Below are 22655 nucleotides of genomic sequence, written 5' to 3' on the forward strand. Positions count from 1 at the left end.
GTACCTGGAATGATCAAATCAATATTGAAAAGAAAGAGTAAAGTAGGAGTCATGCTGTGAAATTGCAGGGTATCTGGAATGACCAAATCAATATTGAAAAAAAAAAAAAAGTGAAGTAGAAGTCATGCTTCCCAGTTGCAAAACTTACTACAAAGTAATGGTAATCAAGATGATATGGTACTGGCACAAGGAGAGACATATTGATCAATGGAATAGAATTGAGAATCCAGAAAAAAAAATAAATAACCATGCATCCATGGTCAGCTGATTTTCAAAAGCTTGTCAAGATCATTCAGTGGAGAAAGAATGATGATTAGTGGTAAAGGAAACTTACCTCACACCATATACAAAAATTAACTCAGAATGGATCAAAAAATGAAATGTAAGGTCAAAAATATAAAACAGAAGAAAATATAAAGGTAAGTCTTCATGACTTAGGGTTTGACAAAGAATTCTTAGCTATGACACCAAAGGCATGAGCAACAAAAGAGAAAATACATATATTGGACTATTTGTACTTCAAAGGACACCATCAAGAGTGGGAGAAAATATTTGCAACTCAAATATCTGTCAATGGACATATTCAATAGAATATGTAAGAGACTTTGAATTCAACAATAAAAGACAACTTCCCCAATTGAAAAATGGGCAAGGATCTGAGTAGACATACTTCCAAAGAAGTATGACAAATGGCCCCAAAGTAGACAAGTGGCCCAAAAACACGTGAAAATATGCTTAACATCAGGAAAATACAAATCAGAACCACAGTGAGTTAGCCCTTTACACCACCAATATGCCTTTATCAAAAAGGTATTAACAAGTGTTGGCAAGGATGTGAAAAAATTAGAACCCTCAGAGGTTGCTGGTGGAAATCTAAAATGGCACAGGGCTTTGGAAAGCAGTTTGGTAGTTACTAAACACAGATACCAGCAATTCTACTCCTAGATACGTACCTAAGACAAATAAAAACATGTTTGGGGGAGGGTGGAATGAGGAATTATTGTTTAATGGGTATAGTTTCTGTATGGGATCATGAAAAAGTTCCAGAATGGATGGTGGTGATGGTTGCATGACCAAGTAGGAATGTACTTAATGCCACTGAACTGTACACTCAAAAATGGCTACAATGGTAAACTTTGTTATGTATATTTTACCACAAAATGGAACATTAAGCAGATTTTTTAAATGTTTACACAGATTTGTAATAAATGTTTATAGCAGTATTATTCATAATAGCCAAAAGTGTCCTTCAGCAGAGTAGTGGGTAAACAAACAGTGGTATAGCCATATAATGGAATACTATTCAGCCATAAAAAGGAACGAAGTACTAATACCTGCTACAACATGGATGAAACTCGAAGACATTCTGCTGAGTGAAAGAAGCCAGTCACAAAAATCATATACTGTATGATCCCATTCATATGAAAGTCTAGAATAGCAAATTATGGAGATAAAAACTAGTATTAGTAGTTGGTTAGGAGTGGGGTTGGAGTAAGGGGTTAAAGGGGTTACAATTGAAGAGTATAGTTTCTTTTTGAGGTGATGAAAATGTTCTAAAACTGAGTATGGTGATGGTTGCGCCTATCTGTGGCTATCCGAAAAATTGTACACTTTAAAATTGGTTTGAATTGTACACTTTAAAAATGGTTGAATGTGGGGGCACCTGTGTGGCTCAGTTAGGCGTCCGACTTTGGCTCAGGTCATGACCTCACGGTTTGTGAGTTCAAGCCCCGTGTCGGGCTCTGTGCCAACACCTCAGAGCCTGGAGCCTGCTTCAGATTCTGTGTCTCCCTCTCTCTCTGCCCTTCCCCTGCTCGTGCTCTCTTTCTCGCTCAAGAATAAATACACATTTAAAAAAATTTTTTAAAAACGGTTGAATATGAATTCCAAATGTGAATTATCTTTCAGTTTTTTAAAAAGCAGTTTTTTAAAGAATGGGAAAGGAGGAAGTAGATGCAGTTCTTCAAAGAAGTTTAGATGGAAAAAAGGAGTAAAGCTACTTTTTTCTTTGACATAATAGGAAAATCACAGAGGATAGATACAGTTACAAAGAAAGAAAAAAGCTAGGGAAGTCCAAGGTGATGAAGGCTATTGCCAGTGGTTTGGTCTTAGAGTAAAGTAGCAGCAAATGGTCACCTATAGAGAGCAGGGGCTGCTAGTGCGGAATTTCGAGTTAATACCTTGCGCTTTAGGTCTCTTGAAAGTAAGGGGTTAGCATAAATGTATAATAGATACAATTTTCTTTTTCTCTGCAAAATGTGGGTAGCGTAGCAGCAGGTACAGAAATCATCTAAATAAGATATTCTTAGAGCTTTGAAAGGAAGATGAATTAGAAAAATCAAGATGCTAATGAGAGTACCTTGAAATGGTTGGCTGCGGATAGAGGATAGACTGGTGAATATCATGATGAGGTAGGAGAATCAGAAAAGGTTCCATAGCATTGATCGCAGTAAGGTCTAAGAGCAAGTTCTTTTGAGTAAAATCTCGCTCCTTTATTGACATAAAAAGCCTGGCATGATATTTTCCATCTATTTTCTGTTTGACTTCATCTTGTACCACTCTCCTATCACTGAGGTGCTTGCTTCTCTAAGTTTTTAGCCAACAAAGCCAGGTGTGGCCCCTCCTCAGGGCCTTTGCACTTCCTGTTTTCTTTGCATGGAAATCTTCATCGCTTTGCTCGCTCTTTTCCTTCAGATGTGCTCAGCAAACCTTCTTTTGCCTTATCCTGTACAATATAGGATGAAAAAAAATGAGAAAGTCATCTAAACACATTGTTTCTGGCTTACTTCATTTTTCTCTTAAAACTTATGACTCATATTCCATATTTAAATCATTTAAAAATTTGTATTTATTTTTCTGAGTATCTTATTAGCAACATTAAGCTTCTCATTTAGTGAGCGGTAAGAGGATAGGGAATTTTAATTGACTTTACTACTATATTTCCCACATCTAGGAAGTATCTGGCAAATCGGAGAGACTTAATAGTATAGAGGGAAGGAAATGGGGTAAGTAGAGGGTGTGAAAAGTTGTCTTCAAGGTTGGAGAGCAAGAAGTAGAGCAGTTCAAAATGATGACTCAAATATGGAAGCTTCATAGTAAAGCTAAAATAAAAGTAGACTTCTAATACAAGATAGGTTTCAGGAAAGTTATCAGTTTCGACATTGTAGTCACTAAGGATCTTCACTGCAATTCGGAGACCAGGAAGAGTGTTAGTACTTATAATTCAGAACTGAAATGTCTGCAGAAGAGGAAAGAGGCTTCTTAAGGTCAGTAAATGACAAGAGCAAAACCAGAACACATTTAAGTAGATGGTGTGGACTTCAATAGAGGATTGCCTCTGGCAGATTTAGACACTAGTTCCTCCCTGTTCCATTGTGTTCTATCTTCACCTATTACAGAAAACACTATAGTTAGCACTCTACCTGCACATTTCTTCACTGCCTTGTAAAGTGCTTTTAATCTACATCTTCCCAGCACTTAACAAGGGCCTGGGACATGGTATTCTCAGCAAATATGTGCTGAGGGAAATACTTGTTGAATGAGAAATGTTAAGAGATAACTATGGAATTACGATGTACGAGCCAAGAGCATTGTGACCTCTAGGGCTTGTTAGTTGGCCAGAAAGGGTGGGAAGGGAGAAAGCCAGTTTTCCTAAATTACATGAAGGAGCAGGTCAGATGTTTTCAAGGTTAACACTTAGAATGAAGGGAGATTTGTTTAAAAAAATAAATAAATAAAGACAATGGAAGGACTGGTAGAAGGATTATAAACAAGGGCCATGTAAGGAGATGCAGAGTTAATTATAGGAATAAGAAAGCAAATGGAAATAATGGTTATTGACATTTGATAATAATTGTCAAAGGAAAAATATAAGACCCAATAGTTGGACTGCTAAATGAAAATGCAAATAATTTAAGACATGGGAAGATGAAAGAGGAAAGAAGGACGTTCTGGTTTGTGAGAAATATTATAAAACAAATTAGCTTAGAACCCCAATTGGGAGTATTTATGTGACTGTAGGACTTTGACAAACACTTTTTATTTTGTCCTCATTCTGTTAGTTTGGCATGGGAAGGCTGATAAAAGCCTAGACCCTGTGAACTTCCCTCTCAGCGAGCTCCCTGGGAAATGGCAGCTGTGGCACAAAGGGTCAAGTGAGTGGAGCAGGTTTCTACACACCTGGCTCTCTCTTGAGGCTTTCTGACTCTCTAGAATCTGGATTTCCTCCACAAAGGCATAGCCCCATTAGAATTAAAAAGATTTTACATTGTTATTCTCTTAGTTTCAAATGACAGACTTACTACAGTAGATACCAATATAAATTGTATTACATTTATATGTAGGACTTATGTATAGGTTAAGATGTTTAGTTCTTAATACATGTTTAGTCATGAAATGTATTTGTAAATATATAAATTTTTAAACAAACTTTTTCCTTTTTGTTCATAGAGAGTTACATTTTATATAGAGGATAGATTTTTAAGAAAGGCATTCACACTCCAATACAGTAGCATTTAGTTTTATATAATCTGAATTCATTTTTAATACATTTTGTTCCCACAGCCCCGAAAAGGCTTTGAAAGACTCACTGCAACCCTATGAAGCTGCTTATTTATCAAAATCTTTATCTCGACTCTTTGATCCTATCAACTTGGTTTTTCCCCCTGGTGGCCGCAATCCTCCTTCTGCAGATGAACTTGAAGGTATCATTAAAACTATAGCAAGGTACGGATTTTTATGTAATGACATGCTATAAAATGCCTGCCACATTTGTTAGTGATGTTTTAATTTACTTCAAATTATTCAAGTAATTAGTCCTGCAATTAAATCAAGGGGTTTGCAGTGAATCAGTGCACATACAGAAAGTACTTAAGATTCCAATTAATAAAACCCTTTAAATACAGTCTAAAAATAGCTTATAATTATTCTGTGTCTTGTCAAGGATGAAAAGTAAACCTAATTTTTATGCCATAGTAAATATCCAGTGTTACACAGTAAAATAGCATAAAAATAATTTTACAAATTGAGAAACTAAAGTATAGAGCTTAATGTTTTTTTATCTTAAGTCCATAAAGTACTTCATGCACAGGATATTATGATCTTGATTAGCCTACCTGTGTGTGTGGCTATTTTGAGCTTCCTAAGTAAATATGACAGCTTTTAAAATGCTCAAAAGGTGAGGTATCCTGGTAGAGGTGCTACCTGAATGCTTGCAGACGATATAATTATACTGGTGCCTTAGACATTTACAGTTACCCAGATTCATCTGCAGTTAAGACTGTCCCAGCTCCTATCATAGCTAACAAGTTGTCCTAACAGGAGGTCTGTACATTTGTAGATGAACATTTTGAGAAATAAAATAGTAGTTCAGGCAATATAGGATCAAAGTATAGAACTGTCTAGATGGTTTTAGACTACACATTTGAAGGTGGCGATTCTGAGGCATGTGAGAGGAAGACTAAGAAGCCACAGGTATAATGTCCACAAGCATGTATCCAGCTGCAAGTGTACCTTACCTACGCAGTGTCTAAATTGCTCTGCATCTTGATCTTAAATCTTTTCACAATTATCATGACTTTTCCAAAGTCCTAATTCTAGATTGTTTTTACCCTCAGGTCTCTGTTAGGTCTCTGTTAATCTGTTTGGTTTGGTAGTGACAACAGTAGTCTTGGATTCAACCTGATCTTTTGACCTATTTATGAAAATATTAAAGGGGCATCTCTCCCATTCCTCTGGACAGTTTGGCAATGCTGTAATCAAATACAACATGGAGCTCGAAGAAGCATGGTTATGCCCAGTATTCAGTAGAACTTAAAAGTCACCATTAATAAAGTTATGTCTCCCTATTTATGAAAGTACATTTTTATGGCACACAATATACACTAGTGTTGCTTCAAAGTCTTTCACTTTCTTCATAAAGAGAATCTGTTAAGTGCCAAGATTTGTTTGCTACTTCAGACACAATAATTATCTTTTCCTGCTTTCTACCTATATATGGGGTTTTATGCAGTTTTGAACTCCTAGTATTTTTCCATGGTCTTGGTAAATACTTTTTTTTTTTTTTTTTTTTTTTTTTTGGCATTCAGCTCAAACATCTCAATCCATTGTTAAAGTTGAAAATAAGTATGACAAGGAAACACTTCAAGGATCCAAATTTTAAATTTTCAAATTAGGTGGTGCCTGGGGACTAAGTCAATTGAGTGTGTGACTCTTGATTTTGGCTCAAAATCCCAGGGTTGTGGGGTTGAGCCCTGCATTGGGCTCCACACTGAGCATGGAGCCTGTTTAGGATTCTCTTTCTCTCTCCCTCCTGCCCCTTTCCCCAGGGCTCACTCTCGCTCGCTCGCTCGCTCTCTCTCTCTCTCTCTCTCTCAAATAAAAGATAAATAAATAAAATTTCACATTCTGTCTTTGTTATGCTTTTAATATATTTAAAAAGCTACTCTACAAAATAGCATGAATTGGCATAATTTCTACAGAAACTGAGCATCTTTATGTATCATGTGTAATTTATATTTTTAGCCTCTGTCCTTCCAAGGTCATCATTTCCATTCAAAAGCTGTCATTTCCTTGCAGATGTCTGTGATATGCAGTGTCTCTAATTGCACTTATCAGTATTAACAAGAGTGCTACTTTAAAAATCTGTACACAATTTACTCTTTTAATCACAGCCTGAACCCACACATGATGTGCTTTTATTAATGAGAAACTGGTCATTAACCAAGCCATCTCAAAGCACTTTTTCTTAATGCTGAATTTAGGAAGAAAAATGAACAATGCAACCAGTTCTTGGAAACAGTCAGTGAAGTCTATAAAAAGAATCACCACATTGCTTATTGGGTTTAAGTTTATATGTTGTCCTTTACTTTGTTGATGAACTATGTTGCTAATAATTAAAGACTGTTTTTGTTTTCTCCAGTGAACTAAATGTAGCTGCTGTAGACGCAGACCTCACAATAGCTGTGTCTAAAAACGTGGCAAAGACCATCCAGTTATACGGTGTAAAATCGGAGCAGCTTGTAAGTGATATCCCTTCTGGAAACTTTAATGATTTTGCTTAAAATTGCTAATTATACTTGCCTAAGTATAAATACTGAATTGGCTGAATATTGATTTACTGGTGTTTTTACTTTAGTGAAATTTTGAAACTTTCTGATGAATTTGAACCAAAAAAAAGTTGGATCTAGTAAAAAGTGATCCTCCTACCATTGTTCTACTTTTACAATGCAAGAAAGTTTTATAAGGTTTTAAAAACAAAACGAAACAAAACAAATGCCTGTACTGGGGTGCCTGGGTGGCTCAGTCAGTTAAGCATCAGAGTCTTGGTTTCAGCCCAGGTCATGATCTCACAGTCCGTGGGATCGAGCCCCGTGTTGGGCTCTGTGCTGACAGCATGGAGCCTGCTTGGGATTCTCTCTCTCTCTGCCCCTCCCCCACTCACACTGTCTCTCGGTCTTTCTCTGAAACATTTTTTAAAAATGCCTGTACTACCTTATAGTCTAATTATATATATATACATATATATATGTGTGTGTGTGTATATATATATATACATATATATATGTGTGTGTGTGTGTATATATATATATATATATATATATATATATTTAATATAATTACCTCAGATTGATCAAAATTCCCCTCTGGTGTGACTGCTCACCCAGATACCATTCTTGCAGTTACCTATTGTGAAAGTGACTTGAACTGTTAAAAAAAATGATTAGAGGAAGTGAACTGCTTAAAACTGTAATAAAAAATGTTGATTTACTTTTGAAAAGTTTTAACCATAGAGCGCGGAAGTTTAACCCTAAAATAATTTTGTTTGAAAGATTATTTTGTTTGTATTTAAAATAATAGCTAAATAACTGAATCATGATCCTAATTCTGTGCATTAATGTTTTAAAGTTAAGTACACATATTTAACTAGTATATATGTATGCTAACTGAAATCCAAATATGAAGGCTTTAATATATTTTCATCTGTGTTGATTAATTTTAAGGAATGTGCCAGAATCTCTCCGGTCTTTACAGAGGTGACCAACCATGTTTTCAGTTTAGCCTCTGATTGCTCCCAAACCATACATCATAAAATGAAGTAATCTGATTTTACCTATATGCTTGTAGTTCTAGTTGGTTCTGGAATGATATTTCGGGTACATTGGTAGCAAATTGAACTGAAAAATTTGCATAAAATGATCGTTGGTGGTAACGATCATAAGGCTTCTTTCAGTTCCAACGGATGGCCAGATTTTGTTTGCATATTAATGTGCTATTTTCCATTCAGTTGTTCTTATAGCCTTGATAAGCAATTTAGAAGCATCTTTTTAAAACTTTATTGAAAACTGGTCCTACAGAGACCATGGAAGCTCTTTATAGGTAATTAGTTGACTGACTTTTCTCTCAAACTTTTTAAATAGAAGTTTTATTATGATATTCATTGCTTTAAAAAACATTTGTTGCTATAAATGAAATTCAGTGTTACATCCAATAGAGTTCATTATAGTTACTGAAAATGTCAGGAAAAAAAATCATTCAATGGTCCCACCTGAGGACAGCATGATAAGGAAGAGCCAGCATATGTATAGAAAATACTTTTCAGGGGCGCCTGGGTGGCGCAGTCGGTTAAGCGTCCGACTTCAGCCAGGTCACGATCTTGCGGTCCGTGAGTTCGAGCCCCGCGTCGGGCTCTGGGCTGATGGCTCAGAGCCTGGAGCCTGTTTCCGATTCTGTGTCTCCCTCTCTCTCTGCCCCTCCCCCGTTCAGCTCTGTCTCTCTCTGTCCCAAAAATAAATAAACGTTGAAAAAAAAAATTAAAAAAAAAAAAAAAGATGTCATTCCTTAAAAAAAAAAAAAAAAAAAAAAAGAAAATACTTTTCATTTCTGCTGCAGCAGGGAGCAGTGGTATTGTAACATGTGACTTCAGTTAAGGTGATAACGGTAAAGGCTTTGACAAAATTAAAATACATCAACAGACATTTGACTGTGATACTGTTGGTCAGATAGTCTGTGACCCTGATTACTCAGGCCTACCAAACCTACAATGCTGAAGGCTAACCAGAAAGTCCTTTTCAACTTTGATTTTAGTGCAGAAAGAAAACCTAAACATTAATAAGAGTACAAAAAGCATCATATGCTTTATTTTTAAAATATTAATTAAGGACTTAGGTAACATTTTAGTATATATCTCTTATTTTTGGCTAGTAGTACTATTTCTGTTACTTCTTTATCTTAAGTTTGATGTTTTTTATTCTTTGATCTTGCCATATTCCTATTCTTTTAGAATTATTTCTCTGAAAACATTTAGAGGAAAATAGCCAGTATTAAGTCTTCAGTGGGAGAAAGACTTGAAACAGAATTTGAATTAGAATATCTACTTTATCTGTAAATGGAAATGTTGGCTTGAAATATGGCATGATATTTCTGTAAATGGAGGATTCTTTTTATAGATGAAAAATTTAAGTCCACAAGGTTGAAAAGTGACAGAAATCAGATCCTTAATGGAATGTTCAAGTAGTGAGATGAAGGAAAGCTAGAATTTTTGAGACAAACATGCTTTCAAAAAGGGGGACTTGAAAATATACAATTTAAAATGTAGAATGAGCTGCTTTCCTGAATCCTAAATTTATTTCCCTAAAGGTCAGTTGTGCAAGTTTGTTGGCTATCAGAATGTTTTAGTATACTTAACTACAGCTTGAATTCCTATCAGGAGGAAAGCTCATAAAAGGATTTCTCAAGTTGATCCTTAATGTGGACCATCTTTGTGGTCATCTCAGTCATTCTGTGTAGTTAGATAAATTCTTCCACATGCTTAACAGCTATGTTATTTGTTTTCAACCTCTTTATTTTAATATTCTAGGACACAGTAGAGTATAGCATAATAAATTGTATGTATATACTACATATATGGTACATATATGTGCATATAATAATCTGGAATTGTTTTATCATTACACATGTGTTATTTTTTCTAAGGTTTTCTGTTATTAATCACCAATGTTATGTGTCATATAAACCTAAACCTCTGTAGGGACTAATTCTTAGATTTGTTTTTATGACTCTTACATGGTACCAGAGAATTCATTTCTTGAGGTTAGAGAAAGGCCATAAAAATAACTACAGTTACTAAACATTTATAGTGGCTTGGATTATGCCAAGCCATTTATATGTATTATCTTATTTACTTCACAGTAATCCTATGTAATGGAAGTAGCGATACCTGCCACTACAAAATGTGGAAATTAAGACTGAGAAAAGTTAATAGCATGCCTGATACAGACTGGTAAAAGTAGAATGCCGGCCAACAAGTGTTGAAACTAGCATTTAAATTCAGATTTGACTCTAGACCAAGCTTTCAAACTGCATTGTATCTCAACACAAATATATCTTTCTTTTTTATTTAAGAAATGTGAAATTGTTTTTGTGATTTACTTATTTACTTATTCACTTAATTACTTTACAATATGACATAGAGATCTAAATCTAATATATGCATGATATATATTATTTATATACTATAGTTTATTTAACTTGTGTTCTTAGTGGATAGTGTTTTGATCCCTAGCAAAATGATACAAACTGGGTGACTTATAACCAATATAAATAATGTCAATTAAAGAGGCCCCTGAGTGGCTCAGTCTGTTAAGCGTCTGACTTTGGCTCAGGTCATGATCTCACAGCTCGTGAATTCAAGCCCTGCATCAGGCTCTATGCTGACAGCTCAGAGCCTGGAGCCTGCTTGAGAATCTGTGTCTCTCTCTCCTTCTCTGTGCCCCTCCCCTGCTAGTGTGCATGCACATGTTGTCAAAAATAAATAAACTTAAAAAAAAATTTTTTTTTAAATAATGTCAATTATAAACAACATTCATTTATTTCTCACAATTCTGAGGCCTGGAAAGTCCACGATCAAGGCACTAGCCGATTTGGTGTCTGGTGAGACACCTTTGCTAGCTCACTGATGGCTGTCTTTTCATTGTAACCTCACAGGGAAGAGGGCACGGGGCTTTTTAAAGCCTTTTTTATAAGGGCACTAATCCCTCTTGTGACATAATCACCTCCCAAAGGCCCCCCTTCCTTGCGTGTTAGATTTCAACATATAAGTCAGGAATGGGGTGAGTGGGAAGGATATAAACATTCAGAGCATAGCAGATATTTAGATGGTTTAGTAATTTAGTTTAGAAAAAACAGGGATTTAACCTTGAATTCTCACATGTGAGTTATAACCAAGAAGGGTTTACTTCCTCTAGTATGTATTTAATTTAGTATGTAATGTGAATATCAGCTTCATGGGTACCCTTTTGTAAAAAGGAGATCACTGGTTTTTTAGACTGTCTTTATTTAAAAGTTCTTATTCATTTGTCTTGACTGACAGTAGTTGTAAAGTTATAAGTAATTTACTAAGCAGAAAAAAAAATTACTGAGTAGAATTTATGTTCAAAATACATACCTATAGATGTATATATCACATTTTAAGATTGAACTGAACAAATTGATTATTTAATGGTTATGTATCGGTAATTTATATGGTTCTGAAATGTGACCTTTAGAAGAAAATGTCATTAGACCTCGCAAGTTTGAATCAATGTTTTCCTTGTCCTCTACATATTAAAGTGAAATTAAAATATTACTATAAAGAAGTTATTGTGCCTTTATAAACGTTTATAGGCTTGTAAACTTGTGATGTCAAAATTAGAGGCAGATATACTAAAATGTAGTCCTTTTAAAAGGTAAGCTGTAAGGACATTTTCCAACAGTAACCATTATCTGATGGTTTCAGGGAATGACATCTAGAATCTTGGGGTAAATGTCAAGTGTTGTAAACTGTGAGAAAGTAGATTGGCATTTAATTAGGTTGCAGACCATTTAAATGGAAACAGTAATAGGAATGACATTTAAGGGGAGGTTTCAACTTTAATGCAGGTCAGTAGCTGTGTATGAGGTCAGTAGTTTTAGATGGCAGTAGGATTTTGTTTTTTTTTTTGTTTTTTTTTTTTTTTTTTAAAAAACGCTTTGTAAATATACCCTTTATTCTTTGTGTGATTTCATAAGCAATTTGGAGACTTGACATTCCTATAGTGGAAGAAAACCTACATGTGTGATATTTAAACGATGATACAGAAACATGAGTTCAACTTTTTTAGTTTTAAAAGGATTATTTAATGCAGATTTAAATGTCATCTACCTGGATACTGCTCCATATAATATCATATGATAATCTATATTATTAACATTAAAATAATAAAAAGTTTTAAAAATATGTAATCACTTGGGAGAATTTTTATATTATGTACAAATAGACAAAACATATCAGTAGATTCTTTTGGCCCAAATGCACTTTAGCTATAATACAAACACACTGAGCCCTTTAGGTTACCTACCCTCTCGATTCATAGACAGCCTTCTACTCTTTCTTACTTCCATTCTTGCATTTAACTATTTTAGGATCACTCCTTCTTTCCCTTGAGATCACTTTCTGACTTGCTTCCCAGACTTGTGAGAGCTTGATTTTCTGCAGGCTGTGCCAGGTCTGTAGTAAATGGTCATGCTGGTTTAGAATTCAGGGGGACACCTGGGTGACTCAGTTAAGCGTCCGACTTTGGCTCAGGTCATGATCTCACAGTTCGTGGGTTTGAGCCATGTGTCAGGTGGTGTGCTGACAGCTTGCTCAGAGCCTGGAGCCTGCTTCATCCTGTGTCTCCTCCTCTCTCTGCCCCTCCCCCGCTTGTGCTCTGTCTCTCAAAAATAAATAAATGTTAAAAAAATTAAAAAAAAATTTCAGTAGGCACAACCAAGCAATTGCAGTACTAGGTATTTATCCAAGGGATACAGGTGTGCTGTTTCAAAGGGGCACATGCACCCCAATGTTTATAGCAGCACTATCGACAATAGCCAAAGTAGGGAAAGAGCCCAAATATCCACCAATGGCTGAATGGATTAAGATGTGAGGTGTGTATGTATGTGTGTGTGTGTGTGTGTGTGTGTGTGTGTGTGTATACACACACACACACACACACAATGGAGTATTAGTCAGCAATCAAAAAGAATGAAATCTTGCCATTTGCAATTACATGGATGAAACCAGAGGGTATTATGCTAAGTGAAATTAGTCAGAGAAAGACAAATATCATATGACTTCACTCATCTGAGGACTTTGAGACACAAAACGGATGAACCTAAGGGAAGGGAAGCAAAAATAATATAAAAACAGGGAGGGGGACAAAACATAAGAGAATCTTAAATATAGAGAACAAACACAGGGTTGCTGGTGGGAGGGGTTGTGGGAGGGGGATGGGCTAAATGGGTAAGGGACATTTAGGAATCTACTCCTGAAATCGTTGCACCATATGCTAACTAACTTGGATGTAAATTTAAAAATTAATTAATTAATTAAAAAAAAGATTCAGTAGGCCATAGTGAAGACTTAGGAAAAGGTCAGAAATGGTTATTATCGTTAGGAAGTATTTTCAGAAGAAAGTGAGAAGTGCAAATCTGTTGGTTAAAGTCTGCAAAGTCTTTATTATCTGTTGTAATGAGAACATTGCATAATAGACAACCACAACACCTGAATGGCATTCAGTAAGCATTTATTGCTCATACTTGAGCGGCAGCTAGGTGGCTTTACCTTGGTTGGGTTTGCTCACAGCCGGCTGGCAGCTGATCGAGGCTGCCTTCAACTATAGTTAAATACTCTGTTCTGCATGTCTCTGTGCCTGCAGCAGGCTCTCCTGGGCTTGATCCCATGAGGAAGGCAGAAGTACAAGAGAGAAATTATTCCCCAAGGTCTGGCTTACCAAAACCACCCAACCACAGTGCAATATGAAATTGCAAAGGTTGTGGATGGAAAGAGGGATGAAGGATTGGGACTAATCATGCCATCTGTCACAAAGTCAAATTAGGAACATGGCAATAGCAACAACAAAAAAAAGCTCATGAAATTTTCTTTTTGAATCTTGTCAGTGTGCTTTAAATTTTTAAAAATATCTAGGGGTACCTGGGTGGCTCAGACGGTTAAAGGGTCCGACTCTTGATCTCAGCTCAGGTCATGATCTTGGTTCAGGTCATGGTCTCATGAATCAGGAGATCGAGCCCTGCATTGGGCTCTGCACGGCTTTGGATTCTCTCTACCTCTTTCTCTGCCCCTCCCCACTCATGCTGTCTTTCTCTCTCAAAATAAATATAAACTTTTAAAAAAAGCAGAAAATAGGGGCACCTGGGCGGCTCAATCAGTTAAGTGTCCGACTTCGGCTCAGGTCATGATCTTACGGTTCGTGTGTCTGAGCCCCATGTTGGCTCTGTGCTGACAGCTCACAGCCTGGAGCCTGCTTGGGATTCTGTGTTTCCCTCTCTCTCTGGCCCTCCACTGCTCATGTTCTATCTCTCTCACTGTCTCTCAAAAATAAATAAACATTAAAAAAATGTTTAAAGCAGAATATACAAGTACTTATTTACATATGTATTTATTTTGAGCTATAAAAAATGGAGTTGAAAATCTGCATATAACTTTTCACTCCCTAAAAACTTTAAAAAACTTAACTACTAATAACCTACTGTTGACCAGATCCTTAGTCATACAACATAAGTCAATGTTTATGTTATGTTAAACGTAAACATATAAATAAATAACATAATCAATTAACACATTTTGAATGTTATATATACATATACTATATTCTTTAAGAATAAAGTAAACTAGAGAAAATGAAATGTTGTTAAGAAAATCATAAGGAAGAGAAGATACACTTACAGTACTGTATTTATCAGAAAAAAAATATATGTGTAAGTGGACCCGCACAGTTCAAACCCATACCATTCTAGGGTAAACTATATCAGTTTTAGGTGCACAGCCACTTGCCTCTCCTGTGGTTAGAACTTTTAAGATTTATTCTCTTAACAGCTTTCAAATGTACAATACAGTATTGTTAACTATAGTCCCCCTACTTTATGTTATATTTCTAGGACTTATTTATCTTATAATAGGAATTTTGTATTCTTTGGACTATTTTCACCCATTTTGTCCCCACCCCTGCCTCTAGTAATCACCAATCTGTTCTTTGTATCTATGATAACACAGTATTGATTCTCTGTCTTGTTTATTTTACTTATTAGCATAATGCTCATAAGGTCTATCCATGTTGTCACAAATGACAGGATTTCCTTCCTTTTTAATGGCTGAATAGTATTGCATTGCATATATATGTGATCTCTCTCTCTCTCTCTCTCTCTCTTTCTCTCTCTCACATGTTCTTTATCCATTCATGAATGGATACTTAGGTTGTTTCTATGTCTTGGCTAGTGTAAATCATGCTACGATGAACATAGGAGTGCAGATATCTTTTCAAGATAATGATTTTATTTTCTTGGAGTAAATACTCCAAGAAGTAGAATTGCAGGATCCATATGATAGTTCTATTTTTAATTTTTTGAGAAACTTCCAGAAAGTTTTCCATAATTTATATTGCCACCACAGTGTCCAAAGGTTGCCTTTTCTTCCACATCCTCACCTTGTTATTCTTTGTCTTTTTGATACCAGCCACTCTAACAGGTATGAGGTATGATATCTCATTGTGGTTTTGATGTGTATTTCTACGATGATTAGTGATGTTGAGCACCTTTTAATGTCCTGTTGACTATCTAAGTGCCGTCCTCAGAAAAATGTCTCTTCAGATCTAATCTCTAATCAGATTTTTTCTTTTTTGCTGTTGGGTTGTATGAATTCTTTATATATTTAGGATAATAACCTCTTATGATACATGATTGGCAAATATTTTCTCCTATGTGTATATTAAATTTTTATGGCATCCAATATCAGTTTCTTAGCCAGAAAATAGAAATTTATCACTATCATAATGAACTTAATGATTTTAACTAATGTTACTATTACTTTAAAAACTCATGAGCCTTTCTCTGTGTATTTCATTTGATGATATATATTTTGACCCCTTATCAAATTTTCTAGTCTTTATTGCCCTAAACATTTTTTCATTACTACAGTATATAATATCCAAATAAATATTTTTCCTCTTGTGTTTTTTCTTTCTTTTGTTACAAAATATATTTATTTTTTCCTTAATTTCAAAATGTGGTGTGTCTTCAGTCTCTGAACAATAGACTTTTCCATACTACAGGAAATAGAAGTAGTAGAGACTTGAAAAGAAATTAGGCAATTGAATCTTGCTTCATAATTTTTCACTGCCCTGTTAGCACTTCGATACCATGAAGATTTTTAGAACATATTATTCACTTTTTCAAGGTGTTCTTGCTGACAGGATTAGTCTGAATTACCCCGTCCATTTTTACTCAAATTAGAAGTTTTAGCACTGTAGAGCTTTTACATCTTTTCAAGCATATTAATGATCAAAAAGAGCTTTTATTCTTATCCCTGTTCCAGGGTATTTGAGTGTATTTTAATTCCCTAATGTACACTTCAAAATTATTCTTTTTGAAAATATGTTTCTGGGAGAGAAAGTTGTCAGCATTTAGTCAAGGTAAGGCTTTGATTCATTCACTCAGTGCACCCTCCTTCCTACCCAGCACACTCAGACATACAGATACACATAGAGTAAAGATAGCCTTACTCACAAATAAGATACAAAGAAAACCTACATTAACCTCTTAAGGCTGCTATAGGTACCAGCTAGGGGGATACGAGGCAAGATTGACTGGTAAATGGAACTAAGGTCAAAACACAGGAATGAGATCTGCAGTATTCCAATGCGATGGGATTTCTGAGCCACGAGCCCAGGTCTGATTGTGAAATGGAGAGATGTGGTGACTATGGCGGAGAGGGAGGCATGGTTGAAAGGACAACTCTAAACCCCAAACACTTGGGACAATCAGAGAGAGGAAGGGGAAAAGACACATAAACAGTCCCTTTAAAAATTAGGATGCAAACTGAAGTTTGCTGCATTTGAATACAAAAGAACTCATTTACATCTTAGAAAAATTGATGTTTTTTTAAATTATCCTTTAATTTATCAAGCACATAGCACACTTTTGGGCAGCTTTTTTACTCAACTCGTTAGTAGGAAGTTGTGCCAGTTTAGAATATTTTCTAAGACATACCTAAAAAGGTGTATTTGGAAAGCGTTCTGTGTTAGAAATTAAGAAAATCTTTTTTGTCCTTCTTGGACACTTATCTTTATATCACTTTTCGGTATCTTAGGATAGGAATTGTTAATCTAGGAGGTCTGTGAAGAAATTACAGGACATCTGTGAATCTCAGGAAATTATCAAATATTATTATGACATGTGAATTTTTTTGAGGAAAATTTCACATATTTCAAAAAAGTCTATAATCCCTCCTTCTGAAATAACTGAAAAGTATCTAGAAAATCTCCTAAGTATTTGTTTGTCACAAACTATATAATGTCTTAATAGGGGGAAAGAAAGAGGGATGGATATAGGCTACTTAGGGTAGAATGAATGATTTCTAGAAAAGATGATGAGGACCTTACAAGAATAGGCAGCAGAAATGATAGTTTATGACAAAGTTTGTATAGGTGTGATGGCTACTTCCTGTTTGTGATAAGAGTCAATCTTCCCTGGTTGATAAAACTTTTAGGCAGAGGACTTTATGATGGTTGAGTTCCTTTTGGAGGACGTGCTTTTGGGCAGATGACAGCGAGTTCAGAGAAAGCCAGTCTGCTTGTATTTGCTATTTTTCAGTGACTTCAACCTGAAATAATATACAAGAGCAGCATATTTTGGAGTGGCATGTCCCAAACTCCTTCATACTCAAGTTATACAAAAATCAACTATTTATGTTTGCCAGCTACAAACAGAAAATAGAATTTTTTAAAAACACTATTTATAATGGCATCAGAAAATAACATGTTTCTATGAATAGTTTGAGAAAACATGGGCAAGACTACACTGAAAACTGTAAGTCATATTGAGAGAAATTAAAGAAATAAATGACGGCACATACTCTATTCATAGATTGGACGACTCAGTGTCGTAAACATGTCAGTTCTTCCAAAATTGATCTGTAGGTTCAGTGTAACAGTATGCTTTTTACCAATGCAGACATATTTGTTCTACTGATAGCAAGATCCATTAGAAACCTGTAGTAATGGTGATGATGATGTATTAGCACAAGGTTAGAGAAACAGCCCCACAAGTATACTGTCACTTCTTGTGCGACAGAGATGACAGTGGACAGCAGTGGGGAAAGGGTGGTCTTTTTGGTAAGTGATGATGAGTTATTTTGATAGTCTTGTGGAAAAAAAAAAAGTTGGCCCTCACCAAAGACAGAAATCAATTTTAGGTAGAATTTAGATCTAAATATGAAAGGGAAACCTAATAGAAATACCTACACATGTACACCATGAGATGTGTTTAGCAGCATTTTTTGTCAGAGCCTCAAAATGGAAACAACCCAAATGCCCATCAAGAGAACAGCTACATAAATTCTGAGATATTCATCAGTGGAATGCTGTACAGTATTGAAAAAGAAGGAGAATACAGCTTACATACAGTCCTACATGGATGAATCTCACAAACATAATGTTGAACAAAATACAAATATATATATATTTATTATATATGAAATAATATGTCCCAAATGATTATATAAAGAAGTCACTTTATAGGAGGAAGGAGATGATTGAGTTTTTGGAGTGCTGATAATGTTCAAACTTTTTGTCTGTGTTTAAGAGAGTTTTTGATTTGTAATCGTTCATTTATCTGTACACTGGTTTTATTTATTTACCTACTTATTTAATATGAAATTTATTGTCAAATTGGTTTCCATACAACACTCAGTGCTCATCCCAACAGGTGCCCTCCTCAATAACTATCACCCACCCTCCCTTCCCTTGCACGCCCCATCAACCCTCAGGTTGTTCTCATTTTCAAGAGCCTCTTACGGTTTGACTCCCTCCCTGTCTAACTTTTTTTTTTTCCTTCTCCTCCCCCATGGTCTTCTGTTAAGTTTCTCAGGATCCACATAAGAGTGAAAACATATGGTATCTGTCTTTCTCTGTGTGACTTATTTCACTTAGCATCACACTCTCCAGTTCCATCCAAGTTGCTACAAAAGGCCATATTTCATTCTTTCTCATTGCCACATAGCATTCTATTGTGTATATAAACCACAATTTCTTTATCCATTCATCAGTTGATGGACATTTCAGCTCTCCATAATTTGGCTATTGTTGACAGTGCTGCTATAAACTTTGGGGTACAAGTGCCCCTATGCATCAGCACTCCTGTATCCTTGGGTAAATTCCTAGCAGTGCTATTGCTGGGTCATAGGGTAGATCTATTTCTAATTTTTTGAGGAACCTCCACACTGTTTTCCAGAGCGGCTGCACCAGTTTGCATTCCCACCAACGGTGCAAGAGGGTTCCCGTTTCTCCACATCCTCACCAGCATCTATAGTCTCCTGATTTGTTCATTTTAGCCACTCTGGCTGGCATGAGGTGGTATCTCAGTGTGGTTTTGATTTGTATTTCCCTGATGAGGAGCGACGTTGAGCATCTTTTCATATGCCTGTTGGCCATCTGGATGTCTTCTTCAGAGAAGTGTCTATTCATGTTTACTTCCCATTTCTTCACTGGATTATTTGTTTTTTGGGTGTGGAGTTTGGTGAACTCTTTATAGATTTTGGATACTAGCCCTTTGTCCGATATGTCATTTGCAGATATTTTTGCCCATTCCGTTGGTTGCCTTTTAGTTTTGTTGATTGTTTCCTTTGCAGTGCAGAAGCTTTTTATCTTCATGAGATCGCAGGATACAAAATCAATGTACAGAAATCAGTTGCATTCTTATACACTAACAATGATGCAACAGAAAGACAAAGAAACTGATTCCATTCACAACTGCACCAAGAATCATAAAATACCCAGGAATAAATCTAACCAAAGATGTAAAAGATCTGTATGCTGAAAACTATAGAAAGCTTATGAAGGAAATTGAAGAAGATACAAAGATGGAAAAACATTCTGTGCTCATGGATTGGAAGAATAAATAGTGTTAAAATATCAATACTACCCAAAGCAATCAACACATGCAGTGCAGTCCCAATCAAAATTGCACCAGCTTTCTTCTCGAAGCTAGAACAAGCAATCCTAAAATTTGTATGGAACCACAAAAGACCCCAAACAGCCAAAGTAATATTGAAGAAGACGACCAAAGCGGGAGGCATCACAATCCCAGACTTTAGCCTCTACTACAAAGCTGTAATCACCAAGACAGCATGGTATTGGCACAAAAAGACACATAGACCAATGGAATAGAATAGAGACTCCAGAATTGGACCCACAAAAGTATGGCCAACTAATCTTTGACAAAGCAGGAAAGAATATCCAATGGAAAAAAGACAGTCTATTTAACAAATGGTGCTGGAAGAACTGGATAGCAACATGCAGACGAATGAAACTAGACCACTTTCTTACAGCATTCACAAAAATAAACTCAAAATGGATAAAGGACCTGAATGTGAGACAGGAAACCACCAAAATCCTAGAGGAGAAAGCAGGAAAAAACCTCTCTGACCTCAGCCGCAGCAATGTTTTCCTTGACACATTTCCAAAGGCAAAGGAATTAAAAGCAAAAATGCATACTGATTGTTTTTAAACATTTCTATCTTGATTTTACATTTCAATTAAAAATACTTATAAAGTACTGTAAAGGTAGGTGTATAGGTGGCACATGGGTGTATCCTAGCTTTATAGGAGATTAATCGTTCAGTCTAGGACTTGAAAGAATATGGAGGCTTTTATAAGTTATAGTGAACCTCTAAATATTTAATAAATGAATCTTAGGAAAAAAGTGAAAAAGGACTGGGATCAGGAAAAGTAGAAGTGCTTGTTTTTCTTCCCTAGTTCACCAACCACCCATCTCTCCCCAGTTTAAACATTTAAGAACTTCCTAAAATAAACTAACCAAAACTAAATCTAATATGCTGTACATTGGAAGTTTGGAGAAAATAAAGGGTGTGTGTGTGTGTGTGTGTGTGTGTGTGTGTGTGTGTGTGTAAAAGACATCTTGGGTGTAGATGTCGTATTTTTACTTTTGTAAAAGAAAACATATGTGACTACTCTCTTTGCTGAGAACCCTGTTTAGTTGGGAGATTGAATTTCTAACTAATCATTCTGATAGCCTTCAAAGATTGACAGTAATGACAAGGAATATTGAGCTCTGGGGAATTCAAACCCCTTTCCTTTTTCTCTCAAGAATCTATAGAAAATGCTTCAAGAAAATATTGATAGTTTGAGAGGTTGGTTCCAAATTAGTGAGGAAAGTAATGAGGGAAATAATTGGTAGTGCTTTGAAGACTTCTATGTGCTAATTTGGAAAACTCCCTAAGACATGATATTAGGCTGGAAAAAGAAGGTGAAAATAGAACATTTAGTAGTCCCACCTGTAAGTAAAACAGACAATAAAAATAAATGTCGTTTTAAGCTTTTTCTTTTTTCTTTCTCTCTTTTCTTTCTTTCCTGGAAGGTCACCACAAGAAACTGTTAGTGTATAACTGAAGAGTGGGACTAAAGATGTGGAGAGAGAACATTTGGTCTTCAGTTTATATTTCTAAGTTAGTTCTGTTTCAGTTTTTACCATATGCAGGTTTTTAACTTGTAGAAATCATTTAATTAGCACCCAGAGGGACTGATCACACTGAGTGGGTTTGAGGAGGCAGGTACAAGTGGCTTAAAAGCCAACAGAAGTCTTGTAGCTGTTGAAGGAGTTTGTGTTCTGGACTCTGTTCTACATAAAGTGGCACCTTCAACCCAGAGCCTCTAGTTCTAAAGGACCCTGCTTCTTCAGCCTGGCTTCTGTGCCTGTATTCCAGAATACTGAGAGACCTAGAGACTTATTCTCCTGGAATTCCTGTGACCCAATCTAATATCCTTGGAAGTCTGTGACCTTAACTCTAGATGATTCCAGCCCTTGAAGAATATAGTAGGAAGTTTGGCCTTCACTGTGAGTGAGACAGAAGCCAGCCATTTCGTGGTTGTACACAAAAGGAGGAAATCTAACTCAAAAGGAAGGATTGAAATGCAAGAAGTAATAGCAGGAGCAATTGGTAAACGTGTAGGTAAACTCAAGCCTTAATTGCATAAAACAAGAAGTAATAGTGACTAATTTGGGACATATATAACTAGATAGAATGAAAATATTAGTCCACATTAAAGTTTGAAATGAGAAGGGGTAATGAATTTTAAAGCATTCTAAAATGCTTTTATTATTCAGGAAGATTATAAAACTGGAGATATTTTGAGTTACATTGAATATGAATTTTAACAATTTAATTATGACCACTGAAAGAGTAGAAATAGAATATATAACTTCTAAGTGAACTGATGGAAAAATTGATAAAAGAGAAAAGTGTTAGTTCAATAAAAGGCTCAGAAATGAACAGAATAAAAAGAAGCAAAAAATCCTATGAGAAGTACATAGTAAGATGAATTTCAATCATTGATCACAATAAATGTAACTAAACTGGCCACTGACATTTCTCAATTTGGGTGGAATCGATAACTAAATTTAGCTTTTGTGTGACCCATGTAAAAACATACGCAATGTGGGTCCAAGGAGTGAATTGTCAAGAAAGAATTCTTGAGACGTTTGTGGTGGAAAAAGGTGCTTTTATTATAGCACCGGGACAGGACCTAGGAGTGCTCTATGAAGCTGTGCTTATATGCTTAGTGCTCAAG

At 35.7% G+C, this 22655-nt stretch overlaps 1 protein-coding gene across 1 annotated transcript in view; it reads left to right on the forward strand.

The window, feature by feature from the left end:
- COG5 (component of oligomeric golgi complex 5) overlaps positions 1-22655 on the forward strand; it is a 311139-nt gene that overhangs the window by 240208 nt on the left and 48276 nt on the right. The window contains exons 13-14 of the mRNA XM_032592382.1: positions 4564-4725; positions 6920-7019. Coding sequence (XP_032448273.1) covers positions 4564-4725; positions 6920-7019 — 262 coding nt within the window. The remainder of the gene's footprint in view (positions 1-4563; positions 4726-6919; positions 7020-22655) is intronic.

Source organism: Lynx canadensis, chromosome A2 (genome assembly GCF_007474595.2).
Source record: "Lynx canadensis isolate LIC74 chromosome A2, mLynCan4.pri.v2, whole genome shotgun sequence".
Classification (NCBI taxonomy): Eukaryota; Metazoa; Chordata; class Mammalia; order Carnivora; family Felidae; genus Lynx; species Lynx canadensis.